The sequence below is a fragment of the Nerophis ophidion genome, linkage group LG18 (assembly GCF_033978795.1).
Source record: "Nerophis ophidion isolate RoL-2023_Sa linkage group LG18, RoL_Noph_v1.0, whole genome shotgun sequence".
Taxonomy (NCBI): Eukaryota; Metazoa; Chordata; class Actinopteri; order Syngnathiformes; family Syngnathidae; genus Nerophis; species Nerophis ophidion.
In genome coordinates, this window is record NC_084628.1 from 8,257,263 (window position 1) to 8,274,513 (window position 17,251).

Here is a 17,251-nt window from a genome sequence, read left to right on the forward strand (position 1 = left end):
TTTTTTCTCTTCTCTAAAATATATAAATTTTACAAATATTACAATTTAATTCCCATTAGTTTTACATATTTTTATTCTGACATTTCCATGTAATTTTGACTATTTTTCCTGTAGTATTAAAGGCCTACTGAAATTAGATTTTCTTATTTAAACGGGGATAGCAGGTCCATTCTATGTGTCATACTTGATCATTTCGCGATATTACCATATTATTGTGGAAAGGATTTAGTAGAGAACATCAACGATAAAGTTCGCAACATTTGGTGTTGATAAAAAAGCCTTGCCTGTGCCGGAAGTAGCAGACGATGTGCGCGTGACGTCACGGGTTGTGGAGCTCCTCACATCTGAACATTGTTTACAATCATGGCCACCAGCAGCGAGAGCGTTTCGGACCGAGAAAGCGACAATTTCCCCATTAATTTGAGCGAGGATGAAAGATTTGTGGAAGAGGAAAGTGAGAGTGAAGGAATAGAAAAAAAAACAAAAAACTATAAAGTGGGAGCGATTCAGATGTATTAGACAAATTTACTAGGATAATTATGGAAAATCCCTTATCTGCTTAATGTGTTACTAGTGTTTTAGTGAGATTATATGGTCGTACCTGTACAACCTGAAGGTCAGCCCCGCACCTTTCTTCAGCACCAGTCGACGGGTGGTGGCGATGCCCATCTCTGCCCTTCGCAAGGGACCCTCTTCAAAACACGATCTTTCGAAATGATCGCTGCATAATACACTGTACTTTGCGTGTGTGGTCCAATCCAACCGTGTTTGCTTGACATCTCTGTTCCATAGTAAAGCTTCAACGTCTTCTTTCGAGAATGTAAACAATGAAATGGCTGTGTTTGTGTTGCCAAAGGCGGCCGCAATACACCGCTTCCCACCTACAGCTTTCTTCTTTGACGTCTCCATTATTCATTGAACAAATTGCAAAAGATTCAGCAACACAGACGTCCAGAATACTGTAGAATTATGCGATGAAAACAGACCTTTTATAGCTGGGAACGGTGCTGGAACAAAATGTCCTCTACAATGTGTGACGTCATCATACCGCGACGTTTCAGTAGGATACTTCGGCGCGAAATTTAAAATTGCAATTTAGTAAACTAAAAAGGCCGTATTGGCATGTGTTGCAATGTTAATATTTCATCATTGATATATAAACTATCAGACTGCGTGGTCGGTAGTAGTGGGTTTCAGTAGGCCTTTAAACCTTTTTCATATAAGGTTACTAAAATGTTGACTTTATTTACACATAATTACAATTTGTCTGATAAAATATACATTTTTCTCAAAGTAGTTCAACTTTATTTTCATAATCCTAATACTTCTTGATCCTTTCAGTGTAGTCCTAAACGTGAGTTTTAATCATAATATACGCCGACACAATCGAAAGAATTCAATGAACAATCTTTATTATTGTCATGCTGTTATGCGGTGGTGTAGAAGTAAGTACACTGAAACTGACTCTTAGCGATGCAATGTAGTTGACACCGAAACAAACTACAAGCACAATAACAAACACATTCCGTTCTTATCTCTTTGAAAATGGCCATCTTTACCGTTTGCAATTTATAGAAACTTGACTATATTCTCACACGTGTGACTATATTCATAATTCATATTGTGTGCACATCCATAAGTATGTAAAGTACCATAAAGTACTATCTATCTATCTATAAGTACAGGTCATGTTGTCAAAGTGTGATTTTCCTATGGTGAAAGTGTGTTTAAGACTGGTTTAGCAGATGTCAATTCTTAGGAGTAAGCGTTCGATGCCAGGCTGGGTTTGATGAACTCCCTGCTTTTCTCGTTTCACCCGAAAAAGGAAAAATAACAGTAGGAGTGGAAAGTCACATTTTCTCATCTTGTCAGCATTTAAGCACACTTCAAAAGTCAACAAAGCTCAAGAAAAAGAAAAAAAAAAAAGAAGGTGTAGTCTCGGTAAAACACCGTCATGACTTACATCATTCATCTCACAGTTGCTGCTGCGTTTGGGGAAATCATTAGGTGTGTGTGTGTGTGTGTGTGTGTGTGTGTGTGTGCGTGTGTGTGTGTGTGTGTATGTGGCCAATGGAATGTGTTTACTTTGGTCAAGATTTTAGGAATGAAATACGCAGATGTGAGTTGGAATTTAGTTTCTAGCGCTAATATTTTGAGTCCTTTGCCCATTCTGATACTTTGTAGACATGAGTTGACGTGTTTATCGGTGTGGTTTTAGTTTTTGTTGTTCCACCACTTCAGTAAGAAAATTTGCCTTTTGTGGGCCAGGTGTAGTGAGCCAGGCTTCACTACACGTCTTAAAATAAAGCCTGGTCGTCTGCCAACTATCGGTCAGTCAGCTACAGACATCGTTTTTCCTTCAGCGAATGAGCTAACTGAGCATGAAGTTGCTGTTGCAATCAATCAATCAATCAATGTTTACTTATATAGCCCTAAATCACTAGTGTCTCAAAGGGCTGCACAAACCACTACGACATCCTCGGTAGGCCCACATAAGGGCAAGGAAAACTCACACCCAGTGGGACGTCGGTGACAATGATGACTATGAGAACCTTGGAGAGGAGGAAAGCAATGGATGTCGAGCGGGTCTAACATGATACTGTGAAAGTTCAATCCATAATGGATCCAACACAGTCGCGAGAGTCCAGTCCAAAGCGGATCCAACACAGCAGCGAGAGTACCGTTCACAGCGGAGCCAGCAGGAAAACATCCCAAGCGGAGGCGGATCAGCAGCGCAGAAATGTCCCCAGCCGATACACAGGCAAGCAGTACATGGCCACCGGATCGGACCGGACCCCCTCCACAGGGGAGAGTGGGACATAGGAGAAAAAGAAAAGAAACGGCAGATCAACTGGTCTAAAAAGGGAGTCTATTTAAAGAATGTGAGTGTAATGTTAGCAGGGTCGCTAACGTAGCTATGCTAGTGTTGCTAGCGTTTGTGTCCTTCTCCTCCTCTCCTTAGTGTTAACTTGTTGTATGTGATTTGTGGTAGAGGTGCCAAATAACATCGATTCACATCTGAATCGCAATTCTTATTTATTACGATTCCAATCCAATTCAAAGTGGTTAAAGGCCTACTGAAACCCACTACTACCGACCACGCAGTCTGATAGTTTATATATCAATGATTGATATATTCTTTCCTACTTTGTTGTATATTTTAATATGAGATTTCCAGTTCATTTCATCATAAATCACCATACCTAGAAATTTGATTTCCTTTACTCTTTCAATATCTACTCCATCTATTTGTATTTGTGTTTGAATTTCTCTTCCACTGTTACCAAATAGCATTATTTTAGTTTACTGAGGTTTAAGGACAGTCTGTTTTTGTCATAATGTCATTTAAATGTGTTCATTTCTTATTTTATTATTTATATTATCTTCAGTGTTTGCTAGCTGTTGTATCATCCGTGAATAATACTAACTTTTAAGTCTTTTGTAACTTTACCCATATCATGTATATCCGGATTGAACAATGTTTGTCCTAGTATTGATCTATTTAGCGTTGTAGACGTGTTTTCGCCTATAGATTCAAATATTGCTTCTTGTTGGTTAAGTAGCTTCTAAACCATTTTTAGATCAATCCTCTGATGTCATACCGTTCTAATTTTTTGAATAAAATATTGTGATTAAGTGTGTCAAATGCTTGAGTTAAACCAATAAACACTGCTACTGCACACTATTTAGCATCTATTGCATTGGTAATTTCCTCTTTTATTTCAATTAAAGCCATCGATGTTGAAATATCAGCTCTGTATGCATATTGGTTCTCAGCGAGTATTCCATTTTTGTTTAGAAATTGTCCGATTTGTTTTCGAACAGTTTTTCAATGACTTCAGAAGGTTGTGAACATAAAGAAACAGGTCTATAATTTGGTGCGACCCTGAAAGGGACAAGCGGTAGGAAATGGATGGATGGATGGATGATAAAATGCACCTGTAATGCACACTGAATAATTTGATATTCATCTGATTGCATAAGGGAGTTTATAGAATGAAGTTGATCCATGCTTTATAGATACAAACATCTATGTTGTAGTATCACTAACTAGACAAGTCAGTATACATTTTTAAAAACATGATCAAATACAAAAAGAATATCAGGAGGTGGGGCGGCTTGACAAAATTAATCAATCAAAAGCTTATTTGTATAGCCCTCGATCACAAATGCCTCAGGGGTTTGGGCTGGGATAATCACTTTTCTATGTTAAAATTAATTTTTTTTTAAATAATATTATGACTTCGATTCTCATATGATTGTTTTTTTTTTTCCTTTTTAAGGACATTTTCCTGGCATTATTTTTGACTTTATTCTGTTAATGTTACAATATTTGTTTTGCCCTATTATGACATAATTCTCATTAAATTACCGTATGACTTTTTTCCTTTCAAATTACTTTTTTACTGACAATATTAATTATTTTATTCTGTTAAAATTACAATATTAAGTCTTTATTTTCATACGATTATCTTTCTTATCTTTCTTTCTTTTAAATGACTTTTTTTCTGTCAAGTATTAATTACTTTGTTTTGGTAAAAATGAAAATATATTTCTTGTAATTTTATGACTTTGTTATCATAAAATTATTACTTTTTTTTCCTGACAAATCAATCCATCAATCATAGTTTATTTTTATTGCCATTAATCACAAATGCCACAAGTAATAACTTTAATAACTTTAGTCTGTTAAATAATATTAGTCTGTTTAAAATTACAATATTTTTTAATAATATTATGACTTTAATTCTCATATGGTTGTTTTATTTCCTTTTTGAGGACATTTTCCTGGCCTTATTAATTACTTTATTCTTTTAATGTTACAATATGTGTTTTGTAGTATTATAACTTTATTCTTATAAAAGAGAGAGGGGGGGGGGGGTAATAATTTTTTCAGAAAGCTAAGGACTAGGGGACTTAAAAAGTATTTTTTATTTTGTTCATGCAATGCGTGTTTTATTTCATCAAATAGATAATACTGTTTAGTCCAAAGTCATATTTTGTGTTCCTAAAATATCCTTTATGTGACATCTGCTATTTTCAGGAACAGTCTTTAAAAAAATAGTCGTCATATATCTTCTATATGGCGGGTGTGGTTTTAAAAAAAAATATTGTTTATTCATTGTTTTTGTTTTTTATTGCGGTGTCTTTGTGCTTGTCAAAGCTCATACTGCATCTGGTCAGTGCCGATGTGTTTGCTACGTTGCTACATCACTGTGGAGAATGCATATATTTTTAAGAGTTCTTTCTTTATTCATAGTCATGTTTAAAGCAGCTAATATTTTCCCATGTGTACTCTTTTTGCTTGTATCTTATGTCCGCAAGTAAACTCTGTGCTTTACCTTGAAGGGTTGAAATGTGGGAGTATAGCATATTCCCCTTTTACCTTATCAGTATTAGAACAATGAGGCTGTATTCCTTTCTGGGCAGGGTGGGGGCTGTTTTCTTATTCAATAAGTTGTCTCTCCCCGTTTGACTTTCAGACCTCTTCTAGATGCTGGTATTAGCGCACTGCAGGACTGGTCTCCTAAAGCTTTAGTAAAACTTGATAATATTCCTATTGTCTTGATGAATCTTGTTACTCAACATATGTCATCTGAAAGAATTTGGGAATGACCGGTGACTTTTATTCCCTGAGAGGAAGACTGGTCAGACGTAACAATACACAGCGCGTCGCTAGTGATTGATGTCATGTGCTGCACAGTGCACACTATAGTGATACAGGGAGTCAGCCAGCTGCTGCAGATTTGGTTTATTCATTTATTTTTGTCTGTTGTCAACTTGTCAATGCTGCTTGGATCACAAGTTTAATGTCACACATTCACACAATATGTAGGTATTATTTTCCCTCTTTGATTGACAAACTTGCATCTGTACCGTAGGACAAGTGCAGAGTTACAGCGTGGATGTAAAAACTAGGGATATTTCAATCAGGGTTTTGTGCTTCCAATTCCGATATCGATCATCCATGAGTGAGATGGTCGATACCATCTCATGTATTGACTGTAAATGTTTTCCAATGTAATTATGTTGAGTGCTAATGACAGTTTAACAATATCAACACAATATTTAAACTGTGTGCTACAAGTCCAGCCTCTTCCTCCAGTGATAACGATAGATCAGGGGTCGGGAACCTTTTTGGCTGAAAGAGCCATGAAAGCCAAATATTTTAAAATGTATTTCCGTGAGAGCCTTATTATAGAGGTGGCGACTTGTCCAGGGTGTACCCCGTCTTCAGCCCGATTGTAGCTGAGATAGGCGCCAGCGACCCCAAAAGGGAATAAGCGGTAGCAAATGGATGGATGGATGTATGTAACTAAATGCGTGCATTTTTAAGTAAGACCAACATTTTTAGAGTATAATAAGTCTCTAATTCCTTTTAATAACATTGTTATTTCTTGAACGGGTGCGGTAGAAAACGGATGGATGGATTAAAATGCATGAGAATGTTTTATATTTTGAACGTTATTTTTAACATTGTGATTACCAGCGGAATTATTCATTACTTATCGTGTTAAGCAATGTCAGCTAAAATTGATCTGAGAACCCGATGCAGTCATCAAAAGAGCCACATCTGGCTCTAGATCAGCGTTTTTCAACCTTTTTTGAGCCAAGGCACATTTTTTGCGTTGGAAAAATCCGGAGGCACACCACCAGCAGAAATCACAAAAAAACGAAACTCAGTTGACAGTAAAAAGTCGTCGTCGCAATTTTTGGATATGACTTTAAAGCATAACCAAGCATGCATCAATGTAGTTCTTGTCTCAAAGTAGGTGAACTGTCACCACCTGTCTAATCACGCACTAACTTATTGTGTATTTTTTGCGGTTTTCCTGTGTGTAGTGTTTTACTTCTTGTCTTGCGCTCCTATTTTGTTGGTATTTTCCTGTAGCGGTTTCATGTCTTCCTTTGAGCGATATTTCCCGCATCTACTTTGTTTTAGCAATCAAGAATATTTCAGTTGTTTTTACCCTGTGATGATGTGGAAACTTGTCCAGGGTGAACCCCGCCTTCCGCCTGATTGTAGCTGAGATAGGCTCCAGCTCCCCCCGTGACCCGGAAGGGAATAACCGGTAGAAAAATGGATGGATTATCTTTCATTGTGGGGACATTGTTGATTGTCATGTCCGGATGTACTTTGTGGACGCCGTCTTTGCTCCACAGTAAGTCTTTGCTGTCGTCCAGCATTCTGGTTTTGTTTACTTTGTAGTTCAGTTTTAGTTTTGTTCCGTATAGCCTTCCTTAAGCTTCAATGCCTTTTCTTAGGGACACTCACCTTTTGTTTACTTTCCTGTTTAAGCAATAAATACCTTTTTTTTTTACCTGCACACTGCCTCCCGCTGTTTCCAACATCTACAAAGCAATTAGCTACCGGCTGCCACCTACTGATATGGGAGAGTACTACACGGTTACTCCAGACAACACCGACACTCAACAACAACACATCATTTGCAGACTACAATTACTGGTTTGCAAAAAACCTTTTTTACCCCAAATAGGTGAAATTAGACCATCTCCCACGGCACACCAGATCGTATCTCACGGCACACTTGTGTGCAGAGGGAAAATTGGTTAAAAAAACACTGCTCTAGAGCCATAGGTTCCCTACTCCTGTGATAGATGATAATTATACTTACGATACAAAAAAAAATGCACTTTATCTTACACTTGTAAGATATTTACCCAAAGTTATAAGTGGCTTAAAAAGTGGTTTAATATTTGACTGTAAAGGTTGTAGTTTTTGACTGCTCATGCAAACACTGCAGAGTTCTTCCAGTCCGAGTAGACCAGGAAGCCGCTGAAGGTGCTGTCCGTCTTAGTGCTGGAGTACAATCCATTGTACTCACCCAGAGCCATCTGGACCCAAACCTGGTCTCCAGGCACCAGGTGGAGCAAGGAACCGCCCGACAACGACGCTGGTTTGGGCCAGTTCCCGAAGAACTGAAAGTAGGACGCGACGGCATGTCCGTTCTTCACCAGGTCAAACTGCAGGCTGGCACGGTACACGGTGGCGTGCACGGCAAAGTAGTAGACGCCGGGGACTTTGCACGTGAAGCGGCCCGTCTCGGCGTTGTAGTCGCCCTGCTCGTTGAGGAGGGTCTTGTCGAAGAGCACCGTGTCGCCCGCGGGGAGGGGTAGGTCGCGACCTTCCGACACTTTGGCGCTAAAGGCGGATTTGGGGGAGACGGCACACTGTCCCGCCTCGCCCTTCTGCCCTTGCTCTCCAGAGTCACCTCTGACCCCACTTAGACCTTGTGCACCCGCCTCACCTGGGGAGGACAGACCAATTGGAGCTTTTACCACAGCTTTTGGATAGGATTTTTTTCCCAGAGCTGTCACCATGTTGAACTCTAACCTATAATAATAATAATTGACCCCTACACAATATCCTGCCCTGATACCCTACTGTGCAATACTACTCTTCGAGTACAATACGACCGACACTGATTGTTATTTATTACTTCGGTACTCTTGTCTTGTTCTGTATATTGTACAGTGTTTTGTATTTCTATAGTGTTTTGTATATTGTACAGGATTGCTTATTATTTTTATTGGATAGTAGTCTGTTATTTTTTCCTTTATTTCCTCTTGGGTTATTTATTTCATCCCATATTTGTTCCCACAACCGCACCTTAAGTTGGAGTCATTAATCTCGTTATATGCAAATATAACGACAATAAAGTGTATTCTATTCTATTACCGGGACTTTAATGGACGATACCTGGAGCTCCCATGTCCCCCTTCTCTCCCTTCTCGCCCGGCGCAGCGTCCCTTCCATCCCGTCCATCTCTGCCCGGTTGACCGGGGCTGCCGTGACCTCCCGGAGAGCCAGGGATTCCAGGGTGACCCGAACACAGACTGGCAGGGATTTTGTTGTCCTCTAGCGGAACAGAAAGATGTATTTGGAGGACGATCAGGAAGAGGAGATTGAGTGTAGTCATTGTTGTCACTGCAGGGACACACAAGTCAAATTTAGCTGACTTTATTCATATCAAATTAAGACTCCTTTTCATTTTAAAAACCATAATTTCCCCAGTAAAATTAATGAAGTTCCATCTATCCATTTTCTACCGCTTGTCCCTTTTGAGGTTTTTTAAAATTATTTTCTTGGCAATAATAACTTTATTTTCGTCATCATATTGTAACTTTATTCTCATACAATTATAACTTTTTTTGCCCTTTTGAAGGACGTATTCCCCTGGCTGTAATAATGACTTTATTCTGTTAAAATTACAATATTTGTTTTGCCATATTATGACCTTATTCTCATAAAAATATGACTTTTTTTCCCTTTTAAATTACTTTTTTGATGGCAGTATTAATGATTTTATTCTGTTTTAAATGACAATATTCTTATAATATTAAGACTATTTTCATAAGATTATGAAAAACATTTTAAAATGCTTTTTTTAAATATTTGTATTTATAAAGCATACATGCATATGTGTGCATATACCGTATCCATATATATGCACATACATACATGCATACATACAGTATGTATGTATTCGGGGTTCGGGAAAAAATCGATTCGAATACGAATCGCGATTCTCACGTTGTGCGATTTCTGAATCGATTCTCTTTTTTTTTTTTTTTAAATCGATTTTTTTATTTTATGTTTTATCAATCCAACAAAACAATACACAGCAATACCATAACAATGCAATTCAAATCCAAATCCGAACTTGACCCAGCAACACTTGGATCTGCAATAAACAGAGCAATTGAGAGGAGACACAAACACGACATAAAACAAACCAAAAGTAGTGAAACAAAAATGAATATTATCAACAACAGTATCAATATTATTTATAATGTCAGCATAGCAGTGATTAAAAATCCCTCTCTGACATTATCATTAGACACTTATACAAATAAAATAAAAAGAATAGTGTCACAGTGGCATACACTTGCATGGCATCTCATAAGCTTGACAACACACTGTGTCCAATGTTTTCACAAAGATAAAATAAGTCATATTTTTGGTTCGTTTAATAGTTAAAACAAATTTACATTATTGCAATCAGTTGATAAAACATCGTCCTTTACAATTATAAAAGTTTTTTGTTTTTTTTAAATCTACTACTCTGTTAGCATGTCAGCAGACAGGGGTAGATCCTGCTGAAATCCTTTGTATTGAATGAATACTGAATCGTTTTAAATCGGAAAAATATTGTTTTTGAATCGAGAATCGCGTTGAATAAAAAAAAAAAAATCGATGTATAATCGAATCGCGACCCCAAGAACGATATTGAATCGAATCGTGGGAGACCTAAGGATTTGCAGCCCTAGTATGTATATATGTACATACATATGCATACATAAATATGTATGCATACGTATACAATTTATATAATTTCGTTGTACTTGTGCAATGACAATAAAGATCTATCCTATCTTATATGTATATGTGTGCATATACCGTATGCATATATTTGCACATACATATATGCATACATTTGTATGCATATATGTATGTGTGGGTATACCGTACGTATGTTTGCATATACCGTATGCATGTACATATATGCATACATAAGTTTATATGTATGCATATATGTATATGTATATATGTGCATGTACCGTATGTATATGTGTATGTATACCGAACGTATGTGTGTACCGAATGTATATGTGGTGTGTGTGTACCGAACATACAGTCGCGATCAAAAGTTTATATACACTTGTAAAGAACATAATGTCATGGCTGTCTTGAGTTTCCAATAATTTCTACAACTCTTATTTTTTTGTGATAGTGATTGGAGCACATAATTGTTGGTCACAAAAAAACATTCATGAAGTTTGGTTCTTTTATGAATTTATTATGGGTAAACTGAAAATGTGACCAATTCGGCTGAGTCAATGGTATACATACAGCAATGTTAATAATTGGTTACATGTCACTTGGCAGGTTTCACTGCAATAAGGCACTTTTGGTAGCCATCCACAAGCTTCTGGTTGAATTTTGGACCACTCCTCTAAACACTGCTGCTGCACACTGTTTAGCATCTATTGCAGGGGTGCTCACACTTTTTCCGCAGGTGAGCTACTTTTCAATTGACCAAGTCGAGGAGATCTACCTCATTCCTATTTCAATCAATCAATCAATCAATGTTTACTTATATAGCCCTAAATCACTAGTGTCTCAAAGGGCTGCACAAACCACCACTACATCCTCGGTAGGCCCACATAAGGGCAAGGAAAACTCACACCCAGTGGGACGTCGGTGACAATAATGACTATGAGAACCTTAGAGAGGAGGAAAGCAATGGATGTCGAGCGGGTCTAACATGATACTGTGAAAGTTCAATCCACAATGGATCCAACACAGTCGCGAGAGTCCAGTCCAAAGAGGATCCAACACACAGCAGCGAGAGTCCCGTTCACAGCGGAGCCAGCAGGAAACCATCCCAAGCGGAGGCGGACCAGCAGCGCAGAGATGTCCCCAGCCGATACACAGGCAAGCAGTACATGGCCACCGGATCGGACCGGACCCCCTCCACACGGGAGAGTGGGACATAGAAGAAAAAGAAAAGAAACGGCAGATCAACTGGTCTAAAAAGGGAGTCTATTTAAAGGCTAGAGTATACAAATGAGTTTTAAGGTGAGACTTAAATGCTTCTACTGAGCTGGCATCGCGAACTGTTACCGGGAGGGTATTCCAGAGTACTGGAGCCCGAACGGAAAATGCTCTATAGCCCGCAGACTTTTTTTGGGCTTTGGGAATCACTAATAAGCCGGAGTCCTTTGAACACAGATTTCTTGCCGGGACATATGGTACAATACAATCGGCAAGATAGGATGGAGCTAGACCGTGTAGTATTTTATACGTAAGTAGTAAAACCTTAAAGTCACATCTTAAGTGCACAGGAAGCCAGTGCAGGTGAGCCAGTACAGGCGTAATGTGATCAAACTTTCTTGTTCTTGTCAAAAGTCTAGCAGCCGCATTTTGTACCAACTGTAATCTTTTAATGCTAGACATGGGGAGACCCGAAAATAATACGTTACAGTAGTCGAGGCGAGACGTAACAAACGCATGGATAATGATCTCAGCGTCTTTAGTGGACAAAATGGAGCGAATTTTAGCGATGTTACGGAGATGAAAGAAGGCCGTTTTAGTAACGCTTTTAATGTGTGTTATAATTTTTATTTATTTATTTATGAAAGAGACATTTTTGTTAACAAGTTAATGGTGTTTAATGATAATACAAGCATGTTTAACACACATAGATTCCTTTCTTTCATGAAGACAAGAATATAAGTTGGTGTATTACCTGATTCTGATGACTTGCATTGATTGGAATTAGACAGTGGTGGTGATAACGTCCGCATTTTCAAATGGAGGAAAAAAAAAAGTCCTCCTTTCTGTCCAATACCACATGAAAGTGGTTGGATTTGGCATCTCATTTGTCCAACTTGCATACTCGTTTTTAAACACTTTGTTATGATAGTAGCATATGTGTGTGGCCCTTTAATGTCTGGCAGCAGGTGAGTGACGTCAGTGACTGTGCGGGTGGGCAAGCAAGTGAGAAAGCGGTCGCTGAGGGCGGGGGAGAAATACATTGGCATCAAACTCCGTAGCTTGCTAGCTTGTGCACGCTAGCTTTCTGAGACTCTTATTTTGTTAGCACAGGCAGGATGAAACAGGTCTTTTATGGTGAAGCCAGGAACTGTGCAGTCGGACTTTAGAGTTTTGACAGTAGGTACGGAGTCTCTAGAAATAAAATGTGTTTCTCTGCGTCCGCCCTGTTAGTGATTTTTTCGTCATCTCACAAGATCCTCGGGTGCCGAGAATGTCAAACAACTGACGAAAGTGAAGTCTTGGTATGATTGATGATTGCTCATTTTTATGTCTATTTTTTAATGCCTGGCTTGAGATCGACTGACACACCCTCCGAGATCGACCAGTCGATCGCGATCGACGTACTCCCCACCCCTGATCTATTGCATTGGTAATTTCCTCTGTTTTTTCGATTAAAGCCATCGATGTTGAAATATTAGCTCTGACCACAGAACTTTCCTCCAGAAGGTTTTATCTTTGTCCATGTGATGTCAGATGAAACAAAAATTTAGCTGTTTGGCCACAATACCCAGCAATATGTTTGGAGGAGAAAAGGTGAGGCCTTTAATCCCAGGAACACCATCCCCACCCTCAAGCATGGTGGTGGTAGTATTATGCTCTGGGTCTGTTTTGCTGCCAATGGAACTTTTGTTTCAAATGTGACAATCTAAAGGGAGGATTACCTCCAAATCCTTCAAGACAACCTAAAATCATCAGCCCGGAGGTTGGGTCTTGTGCGCAGTTGGGCGTTCCAACAGGACAATGACCCCAAACACACGTCAAAATTGCTAAAGGAATGGCTAAATCAGGCTAGAATTAATGTTTTAAAATGGCCTTCCCAATGTCCTGACTTAAATGTGTGAACAATGCTGAAGAAACAAGTCCATGTCAGAAAACCAACACGTTTATCTGAACTGCACCAATTTTGTCAAGAGGAGTGGTCAAAAATTCAACCAGAATCTTGTGGATGTCATGATCCGCTACTTGGATCATGGCATATTCTGTTTTTGTTCTGTTATTTTGTCTTCCTTAGTTCCTGGTGACACTTCCTGTGTCACCTGCCTTGTGTTTTGGACGTGCACCTGCTTCCTAATTTCTGTCCCTATTTAAAACGGCCCTTTTTCGTCATTCGTCCTCGCAGTCTAATTTGCTTTTTGATGCAACAGGTGACATCGCTATCCCCGCTTGTGGTATTGATCGATTTAGAGCGTTTTCCGTTCGGGCTCCAGTACTCTGGAATGCCCTCCCGGTAACAGTTTGAGATGCCACCTCAGTAGAAGCATTTAAGTCTCACCTTAAAACTCATCTGTATACTCTAGCCTTTAAATAGACCTCCTTTTTAGACCAGTTGATCTGCCGCTTCTTTTCTTTCTCCTATGTCCCCCCCTCCCTTGTGGAGGGGGTCCGGTCCGATAACCATGGATGAAGTACTGGCTGTCCAGAGTCGAGACCCAGGATGGACCGCTCGTCGGGACCCAGGATGGACCGCTCGCCTGTATCGATTGGGGACATCTCTACGCTGCTGATCCGCCTCCGCTTGAGATGGTCTCCTGTGGACGGGACTCTCGCTGCTGTCTTGGATCCGCTTTGAACTGAACTCTCGCGGCTGTGTTGGAGCCACTATGGATTGAACTTTTACAGTATCATGTTAGACCCGCTCGACATCCATTGCTTTCGGTCCCCTAGAGGGGGGGGGGGTTGCCCACATCTGAGGTCCTCTCCAAGGTTTCTCATAGTCAGCATTGTCACTGGCGTCCCACTGGATGTGAATTCTCCCTGCCCACTGGGTGTGAGTTTTCCTTGCCCTTTTGTGGGTTCTTCCGAGGATGTTGTAGTCGTAATGATTTGTGCAGTCCTTTGAGACATTTGTGATTTGGGGCTATATAAATAAACATTGATTGATTGTGGTAAAGGACTTTTTGAACTCGTTAGCTTCCACGCTATTGCTCCGTTTGTTTATTTCCCTAGCTCACATGCTAGCATCTTTAGTTCTTTCTAGCTCACATGCTAGTTCTGTTGGTTTTGTCTCTTATTGCCTTTGTGCAAGTATTTCTGTTCTTAGTTTGTTTTGTAGTGATAATAATTCCTCAGTTCTTACCTTCACGCTGTGTCCATTCGAGAGAACAAACACGCACCACCATGCCAGCAAAGCGTCGCAGTGGATGGCTACCAAAAGCGCCTTATTGCAGTGAAACTTGCCAAGTGACATGTAACCAAATATTAACATTGCTGTATGTATACTTTTGACCCAGCAGACTTGCTCACATTTTCAGGAGACCCATAATAAATTAAGAAAAGAAGCAAACTTCATGAATGTTTCATGAATCACTCTATCACCAAAAAATAAGTTATAGAAATGTTTTGAAACTCAAAACAGCCATGATATTATGTTCTTTACAAGTGTATGTAAACTTTTGATTGCGACTGTATATGTGTGTGTGTGTGTGTGTGTGTGTGCTTATACCATGTGTGCATTGAATCTCCTGAGAGTCAACGTGCTCTGCAGTGGACATTTGTGTTTAGCATAACAGGACTACCGTATTTCCTTGAATTTCCGCAAGGCACATAGTATGCGCCTGCCTTGAATTACTCCCGGGTCAAACTCGCTTCCCAAAATAATTAGCGCATGCTTAGTATTACTGCCTGGTCAAACTTGTGACGCCACATTTTCAAAATGGGTGAGGCTGATTTCAATACCGGCAATTTGAAATCGCAGAAAGGAAAGAAGATTAAGAGCTATTCAGTAGGATTTAAGGTCCGAGCTTACATCACACTCAAATTTTTACTGCATACCTTTGGTAAGTGCCGGAGTGAGAAGAGGTTTTAAAATAATTAGCGCATGCTTAGTATTACCGCCTGGTCAAACTTGTGACGCCACATTTTCAAAATGGAGGAGGCTGATTTCAATTTGAAATCCGAAGAGTGGATCGTGAGATCGACAGGCGGATCGGTGCGGCGTCTTCAGTAATGCGGACGTTGTACCGATCCGTTGTGGTGAAGAAGGAGCTGAGCCGGAAGGCAAAGCTCTCAATTTACCGGTCGATCTACGTTCCCATCCTCACCTATGGTCATGAGCTTTGGGTCATGACCGAAAGGATAAGATCACGGGTACAAGCGGCCGAAATGAGTTTCCTCCGCCGTGTGGCGGGGCTCTCCCTTAGAGATAGGGTGAGAAGCTCTGCCATCCGGGAGGAACTCAAAGTAAAGCCGCTGCTCCTTCACATCGAGAGGAGCCAGATGAGGTGGTTCGGGCATCTGGTCAGGATGCCACCCGAACGCCTCCCTAGGGAGGTGTTTAGGGCACGTCCAGCTGGTAGGAGGCCACGGGGAAGACCCAGGACACGTTGGGAAGACTATGTCTCCCGGCTGGCCTGGGAACGCCTCGGGATCCCCCGGGAAGAGCTAGACGAAGTGGCTGGGGAGAGGGAAGTCTGGGTTTCCCTGCTTAGGCTGTTGCCCCCGCGACCCGACCTCGGATAAGCGGAAGATGATGGATGGATAAAGGAAAGAAGATTAAGAGCTATTCAGTAGGATTTAAGGTCCAAGCTTACATCACACTCAAATTTTTACTGCATACCTTTGGTAAGTGCCGGAGTGAGAAGAGGTTTTAAAATAATTAGCGCATGCTTACTTTTACCGCATGCTTTTGGTAAGTGCAGGAATGAGAAGAGGTTTTAAATCAATTAGCGCCCCGGCGGCAATTCAAGGAAATACGGTAGTTTTATTTCTGAAATATGAAATTCTGACAAAAGAAAAAGACCCATCATGATCATTTGGAAGTTGTTTCTTTTAGTGTTGCAATTATTTGATGAAGTTCCGTAAGGCTGCTGATTGATTTGATAAAGTCCCAACACTGTAACCACTTGGCACATGTTTGTAATCAAAGCTAAACACCAGAAAGCTGACTCACTAACTCCTCACCCCCAAGTGTGAAACTTCATTCTTTTACGCTTTTTCTTGACACTCAGAAGAGCAAAGGTTCTCGGTTGAAAGTCAGCTATTAATAACGTACCAGTTAGTGGTGGACGTCTTCTTGGTAGGACCTTCAAGTGATGTATGTGCTGGACAGGAAGCTGGTCTCCACTTTTATGCTGCGCTCATGTAAACACACGCTGTGAACACCAGGAGGAGGAGGAGGAATGTTTACACGAGTGACAAGACAATATTTTGATCAATGAAGAATTCAACTTACCGGTGTCTGCGAGCTGCTGATCTGTGTGTGTGTGTTTGTGTAAGACTGTGTATGTGTGTGTGTGTGTGTGTGTGTGTCTGTCTGAGAGTGAGAGACGGTCTGTTAAAAGTTGTTCCACCCAGGACCAGCTGAGAGGAAATGGAAGCCAATTAAACGGTGGGCAGGGAGTGAGGGAGGGGAGGTGCTGTGCAAATATGTGCATAAACAGCAGAAGTGTTTGACAACATTAACACAAACATGATGTCAGCTTGTCTGCAGGGAAACTCCCACATTGCGTCGTGTGACCGTTTGTGATGATGACACACAAGTTTACTCTGCTAGCACTGAGAGTTCAAGGTTGGGACTATTTCGGCTTTTGGTTCATACAGTGCTAAATGGTAAATTGGTTATACTTGTATAGCGCTGTGACGGACTCTCACCGTCGTGCGGGTTCCCAGGACCACCAAGGAAGGACATGGCTTGAGCAGTTTGACTTTTTGTTATATTCTTTCAATAAA

At 40.2% G+C, this 17,251-nt stretch overlaps 1 protein-coding gene across 1 annotated transcript; it reads right to left on the reverse strand.

Annotated features, from left to right (window-relative positions):
- Nucleotides 1-1,395: 1,395 nt before the first annotated feature.
- Nucleotides 1,396-16,912, reverse strand: c1qtnf5 (C1q and TNF related 5). The gene is made up of 4 exons (XM_061878673.1): nucleotides 16,755-16,912; nucleotides 16,575-16,674; nucleotides 8,723-8,950; nucleotides 1,396-8,270 (listed from the first exon to the last, which is right to left on the reverse strand). Exons 3-4 carry the CDS (start codon nucleotides 8,940-8,942, stop codon nucleotides 7,750-7,752), a joined length of 741 nt encoding a protein of 246 aa, XP_061734657.1. The 5' UTR covers nucleotides 8,943-8,950; nucleotides 16,575-16,674; nucleotides 16,755-16,912; the 3' UTR covers nucleotides 1,396-7,749.
- Between the last annotated feature and the right edge of the window lie 339 nt (nucleotides 16,913-17,251).

Excerpts from the sequence above, each read along its gene's own strand:
- c1qtnf5 (XM_061878673.1), bottom strand. The coding sequence starts at position 8,942 with ATGACTACACTCAATCTCCTCTTCCTGATCGTCCTCCAAATACATCTT. Across the intron at positions 8,271-8,722 it reads GGGGGACATGGGAGCTCCAG|GTGAGGCGGGTGCACAAGGT; the intron begins GTATCGTCCATT and ends TGTCCTCCCCAG.